The sequence below is a fragment of the Amblyomma maculatum genome, chromosome 4, assembly GCF_055883805.1.
Source record: "Amblyomma maculatum isolate TAMU_Amacu chromosome 4, ASM5588380v1, whole genome shotgun sequence".
NCBI lineage: Eukaryota > Metazoa > Arthropoda > Arachnida > Ixodida > Ixodidae > Amblyomma > Amblyomma maculatum.
This window is the reverse complement of record NC_139347.1, coordinates 140,557,959-140,578,572: the sequence shown is the minus strand read 5'-3', so window position 1 is coordinate 140,578,572 and position 20,614 is coordinate 140,557,959. Positions and strand designations below refer to the sequence as shown.

The 20,614-nt window shown below is 47.4% G+C and overlaps 1 protein-coding gene across 4 annotated transcripts in view; it reads right to left on the bottom strand.

The window, feature by feature from the left end:
* Positions 1–4,653: 4,653 nt before the first annotated feature.
* trc (Serine/threonine-protein kinase tricornered) overlaps positions 4,654–20,614 on the bottom strand; it is a 91,695-nt gene continuing 75,734 nt past the window's right edge. For all 4 annotated transcript variants that reach the window (XM_084602608.1, XM_084602606.1, XM_084602605.1 and 1 more), the window contains exons 8-10: positions 17,530–17,647; positions 14,545–14,856; positions 4,654–9,277 (exon numbers count right to left, since the gene is read on the bottom strand). In XM_084602608.1, coding sequence (XP_084458734.1) covers positions 9,144–9,277; positions 14,545–14,856; positions 17,530–17,647 — 564 coding nt within the window. In that variant the 3' untranslated portion in view covers positions 4,654–9,143. The remainder of the gene's footprint in view (positions 9,278–14,544; positions 14,857–17,529; positions 17,648–20,614) is intronic.

Below are 20,614 nucleotides of genomic sequence, written 5' to 3'. Positions count from 1 at the left end.
ACGTAGGACGTGATGCTCCGACTCAAATACGACATAATCAACTCGCGTTCTAGAGACACCAAAGTGATTCTCGACCTGGGCTTGACAAAGGCTTTTGATAAAGTTAAACACGAAGCGATCCTCCGCGGTCTCCAAGAAATCGGAGTAGGTGCACGAACATACGAGTACATCAAGGACTTTTTGTCAAACAGAACTGCCTGCATGAAGTTTCAAGACATTCAGTCCCCCACAGTGAAGTTAGGGAGCAGGGGAACACCGCAGGGCTCGGTTCTCTCCCCATTCCTTTTCAACGTGGCGATGAGAGGCCTTGCAGAAGAACTGGGGAGCATAAAGGGGCTAAATTTCAGTATTTGTGCTGATTACATCAATCTCTGGATTAACCAGGGTAGGGATGCGATCACTGAGGAGCGCCTGGAGGCGGCGGCGGACACTGTTGTAGACTACGCAGCCAGTAGGGGTCTATCATGCTCGCCGCAAAAATCGGAACTATTAACATATAACCCAAAGTCACTCCTATGCAAACGCAGCTGGGAATTCGAAACCAAAGTAGAAAGGAAACCAGTTCCAAAGGTAGATCAAATCAGAATCCTAGGACTATTCATTCGGGAGAATTGATATAATGATGGGACAATCAAGCTAGAGTGATTCACCACGCAAGCCATTAGCATATTCAGAAGGATCGCGTTGAAAGGACGAGGTCTGAAGGAAAGAAGGTTGCTTAAACCAAGGAGGTTATTGGCTTAAACTAACCAAAGCTTACGTGTTAAGTCGCGTGAGCTATGCCACGCCGTTCTTATATATCAGGTCGGAGGAGAAGAGGAGATTAGACTCGCTCATTCAACGGTGCATAAAGACGGCCCTGGGCTTACCAATTACCACATCCACAGAGAAGCTCCTTTCTATGGGAGTGCAGCTGGGACGAAATAGCGGAGGCTGTCAGAGTTTCGCAGCTGGAAAGATTAAGTCGAACAACCACGGGCAGAAACTACACTCGAAATGGAAGGCCTGCAGACAGATAGGGGACTACGAAAACAGCAAGCATCCCACAGGACTAGTGAGAAAGTCTAATCATTATCCTCCTCCCTCGGAACATGCGTCCCATATTCAATACAGAGAGGAGAGAGAAGAGAGCAGAAGCACTAATCAGACGCTTCCATTCGATGGACAGCAAGTCGGTTGCGTACGTGGGCGCGACAAGTGGCAAACCGGGTGTGGCGGTCGCCTTGGTGGTCGACGGCCGAGGTGCCCCGGTATCAGCCGCCGTCATTGGAAGCCGCAACATGGAAACGGCTGAAGAAGTTGCAATAGAGCTCGCTTGCGTCGGAACGCAAGCCAATTTCATAATCAGCGATAGAAAAACGGCCATTTGGAATTTTGGAAAGGGTAGAGTCTCGCCAAAAGCGGCAAGGATTCTGGCCAGTAAACAACTAAACAAGAACATTCGCCTAATTTGGACCCCTGCACACGCGTCCGTTCCTGGCAACGAAGCGGTCCACGAGTTAGCCCGAGCTCTCTACTTCCGGGTAACTGTGGAGCCGCCCAACTGCCGGAACATGGACGAGCATCTGCAAAATTATACGGAGATTCTTGAAAATTACAGGTTAAGCAGGAGACTGGTGCCACCACCGGATAAAAGTCTAAATAATAGGGAGGCAGTCGCATGGCGGCGCCTGCAAACTGGGAACTTTGTAAACCCGGTCTGGACATATTCTGCCCAGATAGACGATAGAAAAAACGATAAACGCAAGCACTGGGGGGAGAGAGGGACCCTCGACCATATAATCTGGGAATGTGCTAGCTCCCCAGGGGCTAAAGAAAATATAAATTGTAGAGAAGCCTGGGAAACCCTGCTGCGGAGCGAGGTCCCTGCTCCACAGCAACAAGCCATTCGCCTGGCGGAAAAAGCCGCAAAGAACCATGACCGTCTCGGCTCCCATCCCTTAGGCCTGTGCGCCAGGGGCGGGGATCAGGGGCCTCCTTATTTGGTGGAACAATAAAGTTGTTATCATCACCATCATCATCATCATCATCATCATCATCATCTGCGAACTAGGGCTTCTTTCTTGCGATTGGTGATGAGATAGAAATCTAACTTTCCAGTGCCCGTCGCTGATGAATAAGGAACGCTACTCCTAGGCCACGCAAGTGCGTCCCTAGGAGATCTTTTTATGGGCAGGAGAGCCACCATGGCGTGTGAAAGCTGGCTTGTAATTCCAGATGTGAAATGTTTGTGCACGAATGATGCATTAGGGGGTCGAGTTGGAAAGTTTTGTAGTTTGTAAGGCTCGCGTTCCAACCTGGCTCCTGTAAGACCACCACTGCCGAAGTATGCTCGTACATGGAAAGGCGCATCCTAAGGTCCCCTCTATTAGTCCTTCATTTAAAGCCTCGACTATTCCACTGTGTTGAAATTATAGGGTTCTCTTTAGTTCGTCCCGCCATGTTGTGCCTGGAGATTGTTATTCTGAAGGGGGAAGCTACCGACGCTTCTCGCCCTCACTGAGCACCATACGCATGTTGTGGGTGTGGTTTAGGGGAGATTGATCGCTTTCGCTGTCTATCGTGATACTATGGAGGGAATGAATTCTTGTATATTTCTCATAATTATTCTAGTTTGCTTTCCATGCTAGGCTCTGCGTCGCTTTCCATCGCCTCCTCTTGCTGAGGAGGCTGGGATATTTAGCTAGTGCAGTTTCTAGTTGGCTGGTAGCAGCTCTATCTGCGTGTTTAGGGCTGCTATCTGTTTTCTTAATTCAATCTCTACCGAGTTGGGTGTGGGTGGAGAGGTAGCATTGGAAGGACGAGGGGCGACCCCACTCCCCTGCTGCTTCCTTCTTGACCATGCTGGCCCAGTTCCTCTCTTGACTGTTTTGGTTAGAATTTGGCTCCATGTTAATCGAAGGGGGCGGGAGATTCCCGCTCCCTCTTTTATTTTTCTTATATTTCTTCTTTTTGTTCTTGTTGCTGGATTGTTGCTGCTAGTTCCTTCGGAATTTCGCAGTGCAGTCTTTAGAGTTCGTGGCGTGTTCGCCGCCACATACCGCACATTTCGGTTTGCACTCGTGAGGGGTCCGCACCTCTTCCACAAACGGAGCTTGCGTTCCGCAGAGTCCGCAGTTTTCTTGCCTCGGTGTCGGGCAGGCGCCTGCCCTTTGTCCCACCGTGCCACACAGGTTACACGCTGGTACGGTGAGACGGCAAGTGGCTACCGGTATAGCTTGCGCGTTGTACAGCACAGCTGTGGGCTTGTACTTCCCTTCGAAGGTGACCTTATAGCTTTGTTCGAAGTGCCGAACTTTCGGATCTCCAGGATTTTGCTCTCTCCGCGAAAGCTTCTCACCTTCCCTCGCAGGGATTCGGTGGTCTCCAGATTGGCCACAGTGATGACTCCGTGTACCACGTTGTCCTCACTTTGCTTTACGTGTCCACGCAGATAGAGGTCTTGCCCTTGCGCACGGATTGCAAAGTCCCCGACCAGTCTGTCTGCCGCGTGGATGCTCGACGTGCTGACGATGATCAGGTTTCGGTCTGGGGACACCATGAAGTAAATAAAAATTGTCCTCTTCGGCCTCCCCGACTCGCTGTAGTGCTAGGCCAACTCGCCGTGTTGCAAGTTCAAGTTTGTTGTCGTTAGTGGTTTGATGATTAGCACCACGTTGTCTGGTGTGAATTTTCTCAGAAACCTGGGCTTCCATGCAGCAGCTCTGACTTTTCTTGGGCCTCCGGCTGCGCGCTCACCGGGTTCCGATCGAGTCGGATTGCACGTGGCGGCCTCCGTGTGCTGACGTGGCCTTCCTTGCGATGGCTTGCGAGTTTCTCGGCTCGCTTTGCAAAAGCAAGGGTCACATTTTCACTGCAGGCTTGCTCTCGGCTGGTCTGCGGCAAAGTTATCCATTTCATGCCTTCCGAGTCGTAGCCGCGTTGCTGGTTGGCGTTTGCCATGTTCGCCGGGAGCGGCCTCCCCGCCGTGGAACGCGGGCGTTCAGCGATAGGCTGAGCCATGGCTCCACAATGGATGGAAGCAGAAGTGCTCCAAAAAGTCGAAAACTCGGCCCAACGGGTTGAGTGTGGACTCCCTGCGTGCCGAATGACTTGATGGTCCTTCAACGTCCAATAGTTTTGCGACATCCGACGCATTGTTCAACCGCTACGGTCGAAAATCGCCGGATCCGATGTTCCATGCGTACGCACGCTACGCGCGCCAGCAGCGCCTTCCTTATCACTAATATGTGCGAGTGAGCACCTGCATGCATACAAATGAAAATCCTCAAAGTGTCCCGCCTACAAGAGCCATTAGCGTACTGCATTGTGTTCTTAACTTTATGGAACCATGGTAAACGGCATATAACAGTAGTAAATTCTGCACAGCACCAGTGGAACGGCCTTAAGAGTACTGATGGCCTCAATGTAATAGCTATGTGGAGTAATAAAACACAATTTAACTGCAAACACTAGCAGTACCATTAGATCATTCTATACATCCCATTCATAGTTGTTTGTGAAAAAGCCACTCTCAACTTATCACGGGCGAGTGAGCCATATCAAAAGAGTCCAAGCATATCAATTTTGGCACCTGCAGTAGAGCCAACATAGCATAAGTGGCCCATCAACTATGCATGCAGGATATCAATAATGACAACCATTGCAATGGCAGACTCTTCCATGAATGATCTTTATTGTCATTTTCTTTTCTCCTAAACTAGAACGCTATGCAGCAATCATAATTTTAATAGTCAACTATACTTGCAGTTTTCAAGACAACCAGTATTGTAAAGGAAAAGTTCAACACGCTGCTACACAAGCAACGCTACCTCGCAGATATACATAGTGCCACAGCAAACCAGTTACATTGACTGCTGCTTTTAAAGACAGAAAATGGAAGAAAAAAATCTCTTCAGGGATAAGGTACTGTACATAACACCACACAAAATAAAGGAACAAGTGACACGCTTTACAAAGAAGTGTATGGGGGAAAAAAACAGTAAACACAGTCTATGCGCAATGTAAAAATTTGTAACACCAAAAAGGAAAAATAAAGAAATAACAACAGCATGGCTGAATTCTCTAGCCACAGGGAACAAGTTGAACGCTATAACGCGCTAAAATCGATACGACTCGGCACAGCCAAAGAAGAATTTACACATTCACAGATACATTTAACACCACTCAACTTTGTATGCCAACGGATGCTAAATCAACAATGCTGCAAATACTGCACGGTGGCACCACCTAAGAGACTGCAAATGCAATTGTTAAAGGTCATGGAATTCGTACACAGCTGTCGAACATTTGCAGATGTCTTGCACGCCAGATTTCATGGCAATTTGAAAGTACAGTTGTGGACAACCCGGCTCTATTCTTTCACATCGCAGTGTCGGCACAGTAAGCAGGTTGATCCAGCAAGACCTTGCATTTATCATCAGTGTAGAAATAAAGCATAGGATTGCTCCAGTCAGCTGCAGCCACAGCAGTGCCACCAGAGAAACAAGAAAGGACTGAGCGCATACAGCAGCATTAAGTAGCACTGCTCATCAGGCAACCGTCTGAGCACACATTTGCAAGAAAACAATTGCAACTAGGTACATCAAAAACCATCAAAAAAGATTCGTATTTGCAAGGTACACCTAAACACAAGGCTACATTCAAACACACTACCTTGGAGAAGCAAAAGAGAAATCATGTTAACGAGAGCAGATGCAATAAATAATACCACCACAGAGGGAAAACACACGTTGCAACCACAACCAGCAGGAGTTGTAGCCAGGGGAAAACATATGTACAACTCTTCCATGCACCCAGCGGCAGTTTATTAACGCTTCAAAACTTTGGTTGATAAAAGGAATCTTCAGAAAGCAGCCAGGGCATCAGAAGGTCCACAACGGCACACCAGCAGTCCTCCTTCCTTGACCCAACCTCTGAGAACTTCCACAAATGCATGTCCTAAAACAGATCTGGCTCTCTAGCAGGATACGTGGTCTGTCTCGCCGCAGCTTACGAAGTGCAAAACACAAAAGCCACTGCAAGACTTGAAGCCACTTTGAAATTCCTGCAAGGCTCTCAACATCGGCAACATTCTTGTTCCTAACAAGTTACTGCTGAACCTTAATGATGATAGCATAATGGCGAGAGAAGTCTGTAGAGACTAGTAATCTCAAATCTACTGTTGCTAATTTAGATGCCCTTTAAGCAATTGGGCAAGAGTACAAGCGCCCTAAATCATTTTCAAGGTACCTTCTGTTCCTGACCGATTCACACATTTCATAGGCTGCATGAGGCGCTTAACATAAATCCGACAAGTTCCCAACCTTGCTGCCTTGGTTCTTTTGATGCAATCCACGTTTGAGCTACATGATTATTTGAGCGCACCAAGCTAAGATTAAAAATTTATTGAACCACATGCAGGAATGGACACGACGGGAAAGAAGCCTTCATGACGAACAGCAGTAACAAAGAAGCTAGTCCAGGCAGGCAAAGTAGCAACTGCAAAAAGCAGCTAAGCTGAATGCAAACAACTACTGAAGAGCAATACTTAGAGCCTCTTTGAAATTAGTTTTCCTACTAAGCATATTGATACTAAGTGACCTAATGAAATTCTTGGTACCTCTGTCACACTGATTTGAGCTTCGCAGCAGCAGCAAATATCCAGGCCAGCACAGCTCTAATCCATAGTCAACTTTAGCCTATATGCAATGAATGGCCAGCTGGAGAAATTGCCACTTACTCAATGGAACATCTTGGTTTTTCTTTCTACCTATTCCTTCCATCAACAAAAAGATGGCACTGTTGCTCAAAGGACATAGTCAAAGGACATGCTGAAACAGCAATTTGCCAAGATGAAAATCGTAGTGCCATTCAGCAAGCAGAAAGAACGCAAAAGATCTCGCAGGAAGGATACACATATCCACACCTTGGAAAAGAAAAATTTGAAAAAGATTTCAGAGCTGCAATCTGCGGGGCACAATATTAGTATTTAAAGAAATTCCTTTGATACATAAATGCCAAGCCACAATGAGTCTACCATGCAAGATTTCATAAATAAAATATTGAATGCCCATGTTTTGATGATGACTTTCCAGGCAGAGTATAAATGAGTTTAGCATCTTTTGAAGAGCCATTCAGCAAGCACTGAGCAGCATAATCATTGCAAGAATTAAACACCAGGCCACAACAATGATGGTACAGCCGGCACAAAAAGAAACTGTGGAAAGCAGATAACAGCGTTTTGTAGATAAAGACCATACCCAAACAGCACTTGCATTACCCAAGCATTAGCTTCTGATCCTTGCATACAGTTAAAAAAAAAGGTGACAGATGGCAGAACGAATAACTTCGTATTGTGCTCTGCTGATGGTGGTGTCACACAATTGATACTGAGGTGCAATGGCTACCCAAGAAAAATGCAGGCATCGCACCTCACTGCACTGGCAATTCCAGATGAAGCACTGATGCCATAATGAAAACTTACTCATGGGAAAGCATGCTTGCACGATTACACCACTACCAAGCAATGCAAGTAAATCCCTAAAAGAGGCACTAATACCCAACTGTGCAAAGCACTCACGGTACACACTTTGCTGTTTAAGCCCACGACTTCGAAATGGTTCACCTAATTTTGAAAGCTCACAGAGATGAGATTAACCCGCCGTGCAGCCTATAGACCTTCACGGATCAAAAGAACCAGACCTAGCTAAGCAATCATGAGTTAGCCTAACCTCTTTGCTGGCTTCAAGGGATGCCTCCCTTTGCTGCTAAACATAAACTAGAAATTGTGACATGATGTCACAGTGTCACTCACAGTTAATCGCCAAAGGACATCCACAGTAAAACACAGAGTGACTTTGTGATGTCAAGCCAAGACTTAAATGGCAAATGCAGTACTGTCATCAAGTGAGACACAATGTCAACATAGGCTCTTGACAGCCGACAAAAAAAGGCAACGCAGGGCAAGGGTTGGCTTCAAATGGAAGAGGCAAGGATAGATGCACCTTAACCGCCAGTGCTGCTTAAAAAAAAATAAGCTGGCTGGTACAACTAAACAAACGTGGCACAAAAGGGTGGCAAGCATTTGCCGCACCCCTCACAAGAAAAAGGAGCCTGATGGCAATGATGTAATCCAATTTCTCAAAACCTTTAACATTACACCCTTCTTTGTGGCACCATTGCCTATTGATTAGCCAACATTAGAGTGAACAGCACACACCCAAAGCTCAGGCTTGATCCACTTAAGACTTCATTAAAACGAAATAGTCTTAGCCTATGGGCATGTGACAATGCTTATTGCACTTTGTGACAGGCATCGTATGTAGTGCACTGCGTGGGGATAGACTCCGTTCACCTCAAGCGCTGCACACATTTCTTTACTGTTTCTAGCTGCCGCTTTGCAGTTCCTGCATCTATAAACGGTGCAGCAATACAAAAGTGCACACAAACAAATCCCTTTTTGCACTAACAGTGCCACAAAAACACCCTTATGCTAAAGGAATGCAGGGCTGTGCATGGCCGAGTCGAGAGATCGTGCGCTCTTACCGTGCTCCTGTCCACATCACAAGCGAAGGCAGCCGTGACTGCCTAGTCCAGCCCTCCTCAACCCGTAATTTTCATGCAACTTTTACCCACCAGCACTTCTACAATTTCATTACCCATTAAAGGTGCCTTCTCATCAGACCACTCCTACCTTGAAACATCCATTTTCCCCCTCACCGAACGCCCCTGCGGGAACACTAGTGCCACAGGCTAGACCCGAAGTTTGCGCACGTGTTGACTTCCAACATCTTCCACTGGTAGCTCCTCTCCCACAACTTTTAAACCCTAGTAAACACAGTTGAGTGGCCAACCCGCACATCACCCTGCCTAACACAAACACACACACACACATGCACAGACAACCTCCTCCACAAACGCGTCCCAGACTACAGACCTCCTCTTCCTCTGCAGAGGGACGCTCATGCAAACGCTTTCTGCGTCCCCCTCACAACAAACAGATCCACGAGTGGCAAGCAAAAACAAGACGGGCGACGACACACGCAGGAGCAATAGAGGCGCAGCAGTAAATGTCTGGGAGTCGCACAGTGCACCCATCACACACCACTCTTCCTTGAGTGTTCGTGCACGCTGCCCAATGCGTCGTCGCACGGCTGCACAGGTCAGCACTTCTTGGGAGGCTTCACGCCACGCTGCGTGAGCCCCTCAAAGCGCTTGAAGGTGTAGTTGATGAAGACCCAGTCCTTGTAGCCAGCTTCCACATGCTCCTTGTTGGGCGTCGCAGGAGGGGCACATGCTGCACACAAGGAGACAATCATACATCAGCTGTCAGCCCTTGCGATGATGTGAATTTCAGTGCCAGCTACACCACTGTATATCTAAAGTGAACCGACAAGTGAAGAACGAACAAGCTTTATTCAAGGTTGCCATGTCATCGCAGCTACTGCCGGTAACTGCTAGTACCTCAAGTAAGATAAGCATGTGCACATACTTCACAATAATATTCACATTTGGCTTCCCTCGAATATACTCAGTTAATTATTACACTGGAACCTCGATTATACATATACGACTTTCAGGGAATTCCGTGAAACCGTTGTATAATTCAGGGGTCATAATTGCACATAAAGAAATGTCGGCAGGGTAACTTGGCTTTGTGCTTAAAGGGAGTGTTGACCGCCTTGGAAAGCGTGTGGCAAATAGCCTACTCTATTATTAAATTAACAAAGACAAAACCAAGCATGTTTAGAACAGGCTGGCAAAAAATCTTTATTACCATCATAAAAAAAAAATCTTTTTTTTCTGCACCTCTGTGCAACTTTCATGCACCTATTTCCTTTCGAGCGCTGGCGCATCTACTAGCAGCAGATAGCCAACATCTTCGTGCATGCAAGCAAAGTGCTGGGTGTTGTCGACACTCTGCAATACATTCTAAGTTGGAATTGGCATCCAAACCTCTGTATCATTGTTAAACTGCTCCTTGTCACAAGTTTTAGTAGCAGCGAAGCACATTGTTTAAATTATATCCCTTCAGTGATGCTGCACTGCAGGCCGAAATTATTGTCATCAGCCTCAACTTGGCAAAAGTTAGTGGCCGCTGCAGACTGGCAAAAAAGCCTGTTTTATCTTTTGCCTGCAGCCCAGCTTCACTGCCATGGATTTTTTTAAAGGCACAGTGTGATCGTATCAACATAAACTTCAACCAGCATTGCACCAGGAACTTCAAATACTTTTGTCTGACGCATTTGATAATGCCAGTATAAAGTGGCTGCAGCTGGCTGCTGCAATTTGGCAGCAGGAACACAACCTTGACATTTTTCAAAAGAAAAGGAGGATACTTCTGTTTCTAGTACCCACTTCAGAGTCCAGCTGTTGCAGAAATGAAACAATAGCAGTTGCCATCCACGCCTTTCTGTTTGTATTGGCAAGGCAGCCTTTTCAGATTTTTGAAGCTTTGCGGCTTCTCAATCTTCCCGATCACTACAGCAGGAAGTGTCTCAGAGCCCATCTTCATTATCACAAAATATCACGATGAAATACCCCTAGCTTCACTTATCGCTATAGCAACTTTCACCCCTGAAGGTCAGCATTCGCTACTGTTGCATGTTATAAAAAATGCCGTCCTCATCAGCGTTGAAACATCAGGTTGTTAGTACTGAATTATTAAATCTAGCAGCAACTCAGTCTACTCGCTGACCGTTCAGGGGTTCACAGAAGTGCTTTCTCCACAGCAGCGGTTGAACACAATACCATGGTGAAACACTCCAACCAGCAAAAATTAAACGTAATGGAACCATTTCACGAGAGCTGCCTAACGGTTGCAAACTAGTTTTCGCAGCTTTCATTTTCGCATCAAACTTGTTTGCATTCAGTAGAATGCTGTCTTCCTTGGCCAGGATTATTTTCAACAATAACTTCTGAATTCAGAGGTCGCAAGTGGCACTGGCTTTTGTTCCACCCATTCTCTTCTGGGCTTCTTCAATTACTCGGAGCTTATTTCCCAGTGTCAGCGATTTTAGACTCTGCGACATGGTGAGCCACACTGCTCACAACCCAGAATGTCATTCGCTTCGCAACATATTGATCAAGTTTGGATACACAGCACTCTCAGCGCACAGCAGAATGGCCCAGGTCAGCACAGAGTGGTGGTACGGTGTGGTCGAACAGAGACTGTTTTGTATCTAAGAAATAAAATTTATTTCCAGCACCTTGGGTGCTTATCTTTACAGGTGGAAGGGTTAAAGTGCACCTGTTATCGATTGGCTGCAGTGCACCTATATGACGGCCTGCATTTCCTGAAAAGTCTTTTTTTTTTTTTTTTTGTCGGATGCACAAGCCAGCTGTTGTATGAAGCGGGGTCCATCTAAAATTGTTGTATAATCAAGGTTTTTTTTAATACATTATCTCAAGGGGGTTTTGTCACAGCAGCACAAAATAATCGTAAAATACAGGTCATCACATAACTAGGGGATGTGTAACCGAGGTTGCTCTGTATCCTGGCAGACCATCAATTACAGTCGAACCTCGTTATAACGAACACGGATACAATGAATTATCGGATATAACGAAGTAAAAGCAAAGTTGTGCTTTATTTCTATGGGAGTTCTATCTGTATAACGAAATGAAAAACTGAAAATTTGACACTAAATCGGTTATAACGAAGCATATTTCGTATTCACGACTCAAAATCCGCAAAGAAGCAAAAAAAATAAATTTTCAAAACGCTAAATTTCAGTTTTATCGATCGCCTCCACCTAAAATGTGTTTGAATCACCCGCGCTTTCGCACGCCACGCCATCTAGGGACCGCGAATTAATCTAGCATCAATGGCTGCCTGGCATGTGACCGGCACGTGATCGAACCACCGCCCGCGTTGCCTCCACCTAAATTGTGTTTGAATCACCCGCGCTTTCGCACGCCACGCCATGTAGGGACCGCGAGTGAATCTAGCATCAACGGCTGCCTGGCATGTGACCTGCACGTGATCGAACCACCGCCCGCGTGCCCCTGCCCCTACTTTTTGCCGACCCGCGCGTGTGCTCACTTTCCTCAAGGTCGTGCAGTCATCTTGCAGCATGGCGGCGCCGAAACGCAAAGCAGTTTCTCTTGAAACAAAGATAAAAATATTCAGAGCGGTCGACAGCAGGCGCAAGAAAAAAAAGAGATTGCCGCAGACTTCGGCGTTGCGCCTAGCACTCTGTCAACCATACTGAGCGCAAGGCAGAAGATAGAAAATGTGCACTCTGCAGGTGCCGTGAAGAACGACAGGAAGCGCGTCAGGTATTGTCACCACCAGGATGTTGAAGATGCCTTGTTCGCGTGGTTCAAGGACGTTAGAGCGCGCAACCTGCCTATGTCTGGTGCCGTGCTTCAAATGAAGGCAAGAAGTCTCGCTTGCGTCTCAGGCCACGATGACTTCTATGCAAGCAGTGGCTGGCTGCAGCGATTTAAAGACCACCACCAGATTGTTTGCCACACCTTGTCGGGCGAAGAAGCAGCCGTCGATGTAGAGAACTGCGAGAAGTGGGCAGAAAGCTTCCGCATGCAACTGGATGGCTACGAGATGCGCAATGTCTACAACGTGGACGAGACTGCGCTTTTTTTTAAGCTGCTCCCGGAAAGGTCACTCGTTGCGAAGAACAAACTGTGCCGAGGAGGCAAGAAAAGCAAAGACCGCGTCACCGTTGTTGTTTGTGTCAACATGGACGGGTCAGATAAAAGGCGGCTAACTGTTATTGGTAAATCTGCTCGCCCCAGGTGCCTGCGCAACGCCCGGAATGTCCAAGCGGACTATCGCTCGAACAAAAAGGCGTGGATGACGTCGTCACTCTTTGAAGCATGGCTGAAGGCCTTCGACAAAGACATGGCAGAGCAGCGCAGGAAAGTGCTCCTTATATTGGACAACTGCTCTGCCCATAAGGTGTCTGTATCACTTGAAGCGGTCCGCCTAGTTTTTTTGCCGCCAAACTCGACCTCAGTGCTGCAGCCATTAGACAGGGGCATCATTCGCTCACTAAAATGCTGCTACCGAAAGCGATTGGTTACGCAGCTCGTATTTGACGTAGACAGGGGCATATCAACGGCCATAAACCTCAAAACTACGCTGGACATGCTGTACGGTGCATGGAACGAAGTGGCACAGTCGACAATAAGAAATTGCTTTGTTGATGCTGGCCTAGCCCCATCCACCAGCGAGACTGAGCCCAACGACGCCCACGATTCTGAAGGTGAAGCGGACAATTTCGACGAGACGTGATGGCGTCAACTGGCGGTTCCGAATGTTACGTTCGAGGACTTTATTGCTGCCGATGACAACTTGGCTGTGGCGCCCGAATTGACAGACCAAGAAATTGTCGATCAGCTGCTTCCTACAGATGATGCTACGAGCAGCGATGAGAGTGAAGAAGAAGGCGAAGAGCGAGCTCTCAGCAGCACCGAGGCCGCCGATATGGCGAAGAAATTGAGAAGGTACCTTGAGAACCTACCTGTGGCCAAATCAGCTGACATTGGGAAAGCGCTGCACAGTGTCGATTTCGTTGAGAAATTTATGAATAGTGTGAAGTGCCGCCAAATGAAGATTACGTCGTTTTTTAAATAAATCAGTTCTGCATGGCCTAAATCCCGATTTGTGTGCTCATTTTTGCTTGGCAGTGCAAAATGAAAGGTAAGGTTTCGCGTGCTTATACCATGCTTTAAAGAAAAAAAAATGCTTTTTTCTTCAGCTCTGTGCTTTCCATTTTAGGGTAGCCTTTACTTGGGTTTATGAACAGAATTTTTTTTTGTAGGTATTTGTATGTACTTTTACAACGAATATCGGATATAACGAACGAATTTCTGCGCAAAATGAGACTTCATTATAATGAGGTTCGACTGTACCTGCTCTCCGCATTAAGCACATACGCAATGCAAGTAATACCTCAAAGTCAATTCTTAGTCAATGTGTGCATATGAGTGAAGCATTCCTCCCACGAGTTCCGATCAGGGATCTGGGCACCTTCCAGGCAACCACCGGACCCAGAAGATACCTCCAACCACCAGCAAATAAAAATGCATCTGTCACCTACGAAACACCACTCACCTCCCTATACCTCCACTCGAAAAGGCCTCCACCCAGAGACCTTTACCCTCCTCCTAACACACAGCAGTGGAATGAAAAAACAGCACGAAAATCAAATTCAAGGGCAAAATGAGAAGATGACCAGTGCAAAATCAAGGACACAATCAATGCTGCTAAGGAGATCTGTTGTATCACATCATATGACTGCCAGTCCGTTTTTCCTTTCCTCAACTCGGATGCTTCATGAGCACCTGCAAAGGGTCACAGTGGTTCGCGTTTGCTGCAAAAGTTTGTATCAAAGAAATGTGAAACAGTTCGTCATAGGCGGATATTTTTTTACAACAAATCCTACGAGAAACTAATTGAATGCTCTCACAATGTTCTGTTATCGAAGAATTCGTCATAACAGAGTTTAACAGAGTTTGTGTAAATGAAAGCAAAGAAATCAGCACAGCAACCCAATGTGCACATGCGAGCAAAACTGAGGAGATGGAAGAGACACCCACGGATCTTGAGGTCCACGTCGGGAAAGTCATCAAAGTTGGAGGTGTCATCGATGCTCTTGACCTCCATGGGGATAGCAGCAGGCCGCTCGCGAATATGCTCCCAATCCACACCGCGAAAGAAAGGCTGTGCCTGGATCTGGGCCAGGCCCCCCTGTGCCCCAACACGTCGGTCAGCCTCCGAGCAGAAGCCCTGGACAAGTGCCCGTGCATCTTCCGAGATGGGCACCTCGGGAGGAAACACTAGGGTCTCGCGCCACGACATCACCTTCCGGTACGTCTCCTGGGGCGTCTCCGAGCAGAATGGTGGGTAGCCTGCATATGTGTGCACAGAGGGAGATGGATTACGTCACGTCTCCGCAATTGCCGCCAGCCAGCTCCACCAATGCAGTGACGCCCTGCCATCACGTGCACCCGAAAAGCCAATGAGATTGCGAATGCCACGTTTTCTTTCTTGCTATTTCCTATGTGACAAATAGGCAAATGGAAACGGCAGAGGCGGCAATTTGAAAATGAAAGACGACTCTTTCCGGTGCCGCGCACAAAGTGGGAGCTATGCTCACGAAAAATGGTTGTTTCGGTGGCCGTTTACGGCCCAAATTCGGGCAATATCAGTTATATAAATTGGCACAGTGACTAATATACTGATCGTAGAGATGAAAAAAGCAGATAGGTAGATAAAGAGCTACTGATTTCGAAAATAGCATTTTCTGAGAAGTGACTTTTTTCATGATTTTTTGGTCCGAAAGACCCGTGTCCCCACTTAAAGGGGCCCCGTGACATTCTCCAGACCACTAATTCCAGCCGGCCTCTAGATTTTTTACACCTTCCCGATGCCCCAAAGCCCAATCATAACGGCGAAATCGTGGCGCCTAATATTTTAATCCGCTTAAACAATCAGCGTTTTGGCACCGATGTGAGCGACACACGACGACGAAGTTCGTTAACTGATACGACATTTCCTTCTCACTTGGGCGCTGCTTCGCTGATTGGTTGAACAAGCACTTTAGATTTTACATTCTGTTCTTCAAGTTACTAAGCAGAAAACAAATAAAAGGTGTTTTAATTCCGTGTCTGTTCTTGAAGTGCTGCCTAATTGCACAGTGAAGCCAAATATTAAAAAAAAAAAAAAGTCTGCCAATTCGCTGTCCAGACTACGGTCACAAGTACAAAGGTCACTCCTGCAAGCTCGTCATATCCCAAGGATCCCAAGGCAGGTGACAATGCTTGGATCTCTGCTGTCGGCAGAATGCTGGACAATCCAAAACCACATGGCTGATTATTTCTGCCGACGTTCCACAGATGGCACTGTCGAGATTGCTCATGAAGCGCACTCGCCACATCAGAGTCCGCAGCGGGATTCCGCCAGCAGGCCACTGCCCAAGGAGTTGTAATACAGTCGTTCCCGGCAAATGACCTCCTTGCTGGCCCTGTACAGGTACAGGGTAGGCTTTGCCTTAGCACCTGTACGTCATTCCTCCGTTGCCGCCTTTCGCAATTGTTTTAGAACTTTCGCACAAGTAGCGCTCGAGTGAGCCATGGCAGCAGCAGCAGCGATGAACGCCGGCGGAAGGCCAAAATGGTGACGCAGATTTGCTAACCATCGGGTCTACCTCATTGACACGCCCGCAAAGATTGTGTGGAGCAGCGTCTGGTGGGCTAGACTAGCTTTGGGACGACGGAGAAGCCGGTCCCCATAGCACAGCTCCTTCGCAACGTCATTACCATGGTAACGACGCTGCTAAAAAGTGCAGCTAAAGTTGAGTTGGACAGGCAACCGTGGTGGTTAGCTTCCGATACGTCAGCAGAAAGCTGCGTTTCTCATAGGTTCCGCCCAAGTCTAGCGCTGGGCGAGCGAAATGGAAGAAGGGCTCTCTCTCACACTGACTCAGACGCACTGTTCTTTTTTTTTCTTGCATTAAGAATGTTATAAACCGAATAACTCTCGTATCCGTGCGCCAATTCTCGTAGTCTTCTTTGACGTCGGCACGGTGTAAAGAACCTAGAAGTTGGCTGGATTTAGCAGCTTGACAAACGTCACTGTGCCCCTTTAACTTCAGCAGCCAACATAGCTTACGCTACGTTGCACATTCAGCACGACAAAAAGAATGAACGACTCCCGCAAAAAAAAAAATCTTCCACTTCTTAATATCCGCAGCCGCCATAGAGTTTCTACGCTGCACGTTCAGCACTACACAGGATGCGCATCGCTTGTCATACGCCGTGCACAGAGGGTTCACAACATACATTGGAGAAAGCGTCCGACGTTCTGTCTGCCACGGGCCAGGCTGGCTTGTCAGCGCATGCATAGTGCGTGCTGCTGCGAACGAATACCGGGGAAGAAGAGAGGAGAAAGGGGAGAGAGAAAGCTCGGCAGAAGAATGGACACACCCTTGCGCTTTGCTCTATCGTGCTGTTCCCCCTCTTCCGAACACAATGGCTGCATTGGCTGCATTGGCTGCATCTGCTCCATACCCACTGTTGCCAAACCGGTTCCCTCTCGTTCCTTCACGCACATGGCTTGCAAACATCACATGCTGGCGAGCAGCAAACGATCACCGCAGATGCATGCGGCGCCGCTCTAGACCAGCTGTCGCCGAACTGGTAACTCTTGTTCGTTCTACGTGTGGTTTCAACACGTCATGTGGCAAACGGCCGAGGGTGATGCTACTTTCTTAGGGAAAGGCGCACCTTCCATTATATGGTGTAGAGTTCAACATATTGAATGACCGGTGAAATTGGAGCTCGATATACGACACAGCTTTCTTATACTTTTACATGGGGTTTTTAAAGGGATATTCCGTGAGTTCGATATAACGAAAATTCAAATTATCCGGGTTCTATATATCTGGGTTCGACTTTACCACCTCACAATGCAGATGCCAGGTTCTCTGGAGCACAGTCTCGCCAGGCATATGGACCCACTACTGTTGCCCACACTGACAGCAGCCCTAACTGCTCTGCTCAGCAGCTGAAAGTGAGACGTACCGATGAGCATCTCGTACATGATGACACCCAAGGACCACCAGTCACAGGAGCTGCTGTAGCCCGTCTGGAGGAACACCTCGGGTGCAATGTAGTCGGGTGTGCCGACCGTGGAGTATGCCTGCACACAGTGACATGTTGGCAACACCACAAACTAAGCTTAGCACTCAGCATGCGCATACGCTCCAACGAGGGTCCATCTACAACTCTGCCTCTAGTGCAGGTGTAAACTAACCAGAGCACAGCACACAGGCACCCCACCCCATCTGTCTTAGTCCAAAGAGAGGCCTTTGGCAAATGCTAAGCTCTCTGACAAGCCAAACTACATGTCAATGAGAGGAAGGTCAAACATTCACCAGTAAGCAAGATTTCAGCACTGCTTTCCGAGCAACTGTTGGCTCACCACCCACAGCACACCTGAATACCAGAGATTTCAAGTCCACAGCTCATTTGTTTTTTAGGCAAAGCAGACACATAGTGTGAGTGAGCAGAGCGTGTGTTAAGTAAACTCTATCATCATCAAGCAAGTACAAGCTGAAACACGCACGAGCTAGTTGTTGATGCATTTATGCTTGACTCTATTGGTGATGCAGAGACACGGATAAATTTTCAGCAGCAAAACAAAAACCACCCTTTCCACACACCTGCTCTGCACATGCAAGCCTCTCCTTCTTGAGCTCCACTGGTTGGAAACAAACTACCAACCCGTTATGCACACGCATCATTCATGCTAGTGACAGGCACAGGTGACACACGGCAGCAGCTGTGGAGTGCTCACCTGCCCGAGTTGGCAGCTACTGCCAGGTGATATGGTCTCACGATGTATGCTAACTACTATGTACAGCCTTTGTCAAAAGAGTCCAGGAGGTTTGCTTTTAAACCGTATATTATGACTTCTTTAATGATCGTGGAAATCGTAGCCATTGGAGAGGGCAGGAGGAAAAATATTCCAAATGTGGAAACCTGGGAATGCATCATGAGTGACATAGTATGGCTCAGAAGTAGACCCCCTAGGCTTTAAACTTTTGACAAAGGGTGTGCCTGGCCATGTCACCTGCCAGTGCCAACCAAGCCTGTGATTCTTTGCTTGCAACACCGGATTTTCTGCACAACGGGGCATTTAATGCTACTACATTAATAAAGCTGTTTCTTCCTCTTCAGATGTCAAGCTAATAAAACAATGCTGTTCTGTTTACCGTATTTACCCTATTCAAATGCGCCCCCGATCCTAACGCACACCCGATTTACGACAAAACAAAACAAAAATTGCAAACTAAGATTCTAATGCACCCCAATTTCGGGGATCGAAAAAAAAAAAAACTGCAAGCCCCGCTTCTAACGTGAATGTGATTTCCACGAACAAAAAAAATGTGTAACCATTTCTATATTTTCAGGTAGAAACAGGCAATTTATTCACTCAAACTTATTCACTGTCACTCTCGGACATCTCCTTCTCACTCTCCGACCACAACATCTCGTCTTCAGTGCAGTCTATGGCATTAGAAATTCCGCATTTCTTGAATGCCTTCACAACCATAACTGATGAAATTCCAAGCCAAGCTTCAGCCACCACCTGGCCATTTCCTCGACTGAGGCACGCTTCAGCCTATTGCTTGCTGTGAAAGTGTGGTAGCCATTTATTAACCACTGACTGTACACTGCGCGACTGCGGTCTTTCACGGACCTGTTGAATACGTACATCTAGTGGCTGTAGCTGGGAAGTCATCCCACCCGGTGTCACCACAAGGTCCGTCTGGCAAACTGCAAGCTTGTCTTTGACACGCTGGTCTAAGTGGCACTTGAAGGCGTCCAAAACAAGCACGGAGCGGAGCCCCAAGCTAGCACCCGGCCTCTTGCGCCACACACAGTCAATCTAGTCTGACTAGATCCGTGTCCTCATCCTTTCTCATTGGCATGCACTATAATGCCTCGTGGAAAGTTCACAAACTTGGGGAGTGTCTTGCGCGAAAAGGAGCCAACTTGCTACCATCTGCAGTACGAGCCAACATTGCGGTTACCCGGGTCTTCTCGTTGCTGGACAGAATCACTCGAACCTGTTTCACCCCAGTCGACTCCACTGTGTTATTGGCGGGTATATGACAAGAGTTTGGTCAGCGTTCCCGATCTGCCCAAGTTGATACGTGTTGCTGTGTCGCAACGATAGAATGTATCGCTGAAAGAAAATCAGCTTCTCCTCGAAAGCCTCCGGAAGCTTCTGGCACACACCAGTCTGTCTACGAAGTGAAAATCCTTTGCGCTTCACGAGTCTTGTTATCAGATTCCATCTTGTTTTGAATTGGCTTCCTGAGAGGCCTCGATTAAGCGCAAACTCAAGGGCCTTCACCTTGAGCACCTTGGTGGTGCCTGGCACGTGATCCACATGCAGCTGCCTTGCGAAGTCGGCCAGCTCATCTTCAAGGTTAGGAAACCTCCCCACTCTTGACGTTTTGCACTCTAAGATTGAAGTTTTCAGTCTTCGCCAATCGCGAACACAAGTCTCTGGCACACCAAAATGACATGCTTCATGCCTATTGCTGCTCTTTTCTGCGTGCAGAATAACTTCATGCTTAAAGCTATTCTATTGGCAGACACGACTTGTCTTCATAGCCACTGCATCTATTCTCAAAAACTATATCGTATGGAGAGGCTGCTGGATAATACCACAGTCATGCTACGGATGACGAGCTCACGCCATAAACGTAGCAAAAGCGAGGCGAGGCGGTTCGTCCTGTGAATTCTTTTGTGCCATGCTCGCTAAGAGGAATGACAAGTAGTGACAAGCACCACACCGGTTGCAAATGGCTCCTGCGACGCAGATAACGACAAGCAAACGTGCTCCCATGGTTTCCAGCAACACGTGAGCTGCCACATTGTATTATGGTGATGACGATGGGCAGCTATGGGGCAGTTTCAGTTTGTACCCGAATTTAACGCACATGCGATTTTAAGACTTGTTTTCCCAAAAAAAGTGTGCGTTGGAATTGGGTAAATACGGTACTTTATGTACAAGAAGCATGCTGATGACTCGAGTGGTGGTGTGGTCACAGAACTATCAGAATGTGCAAAAGGCTAACAGCCATTTCCTCCA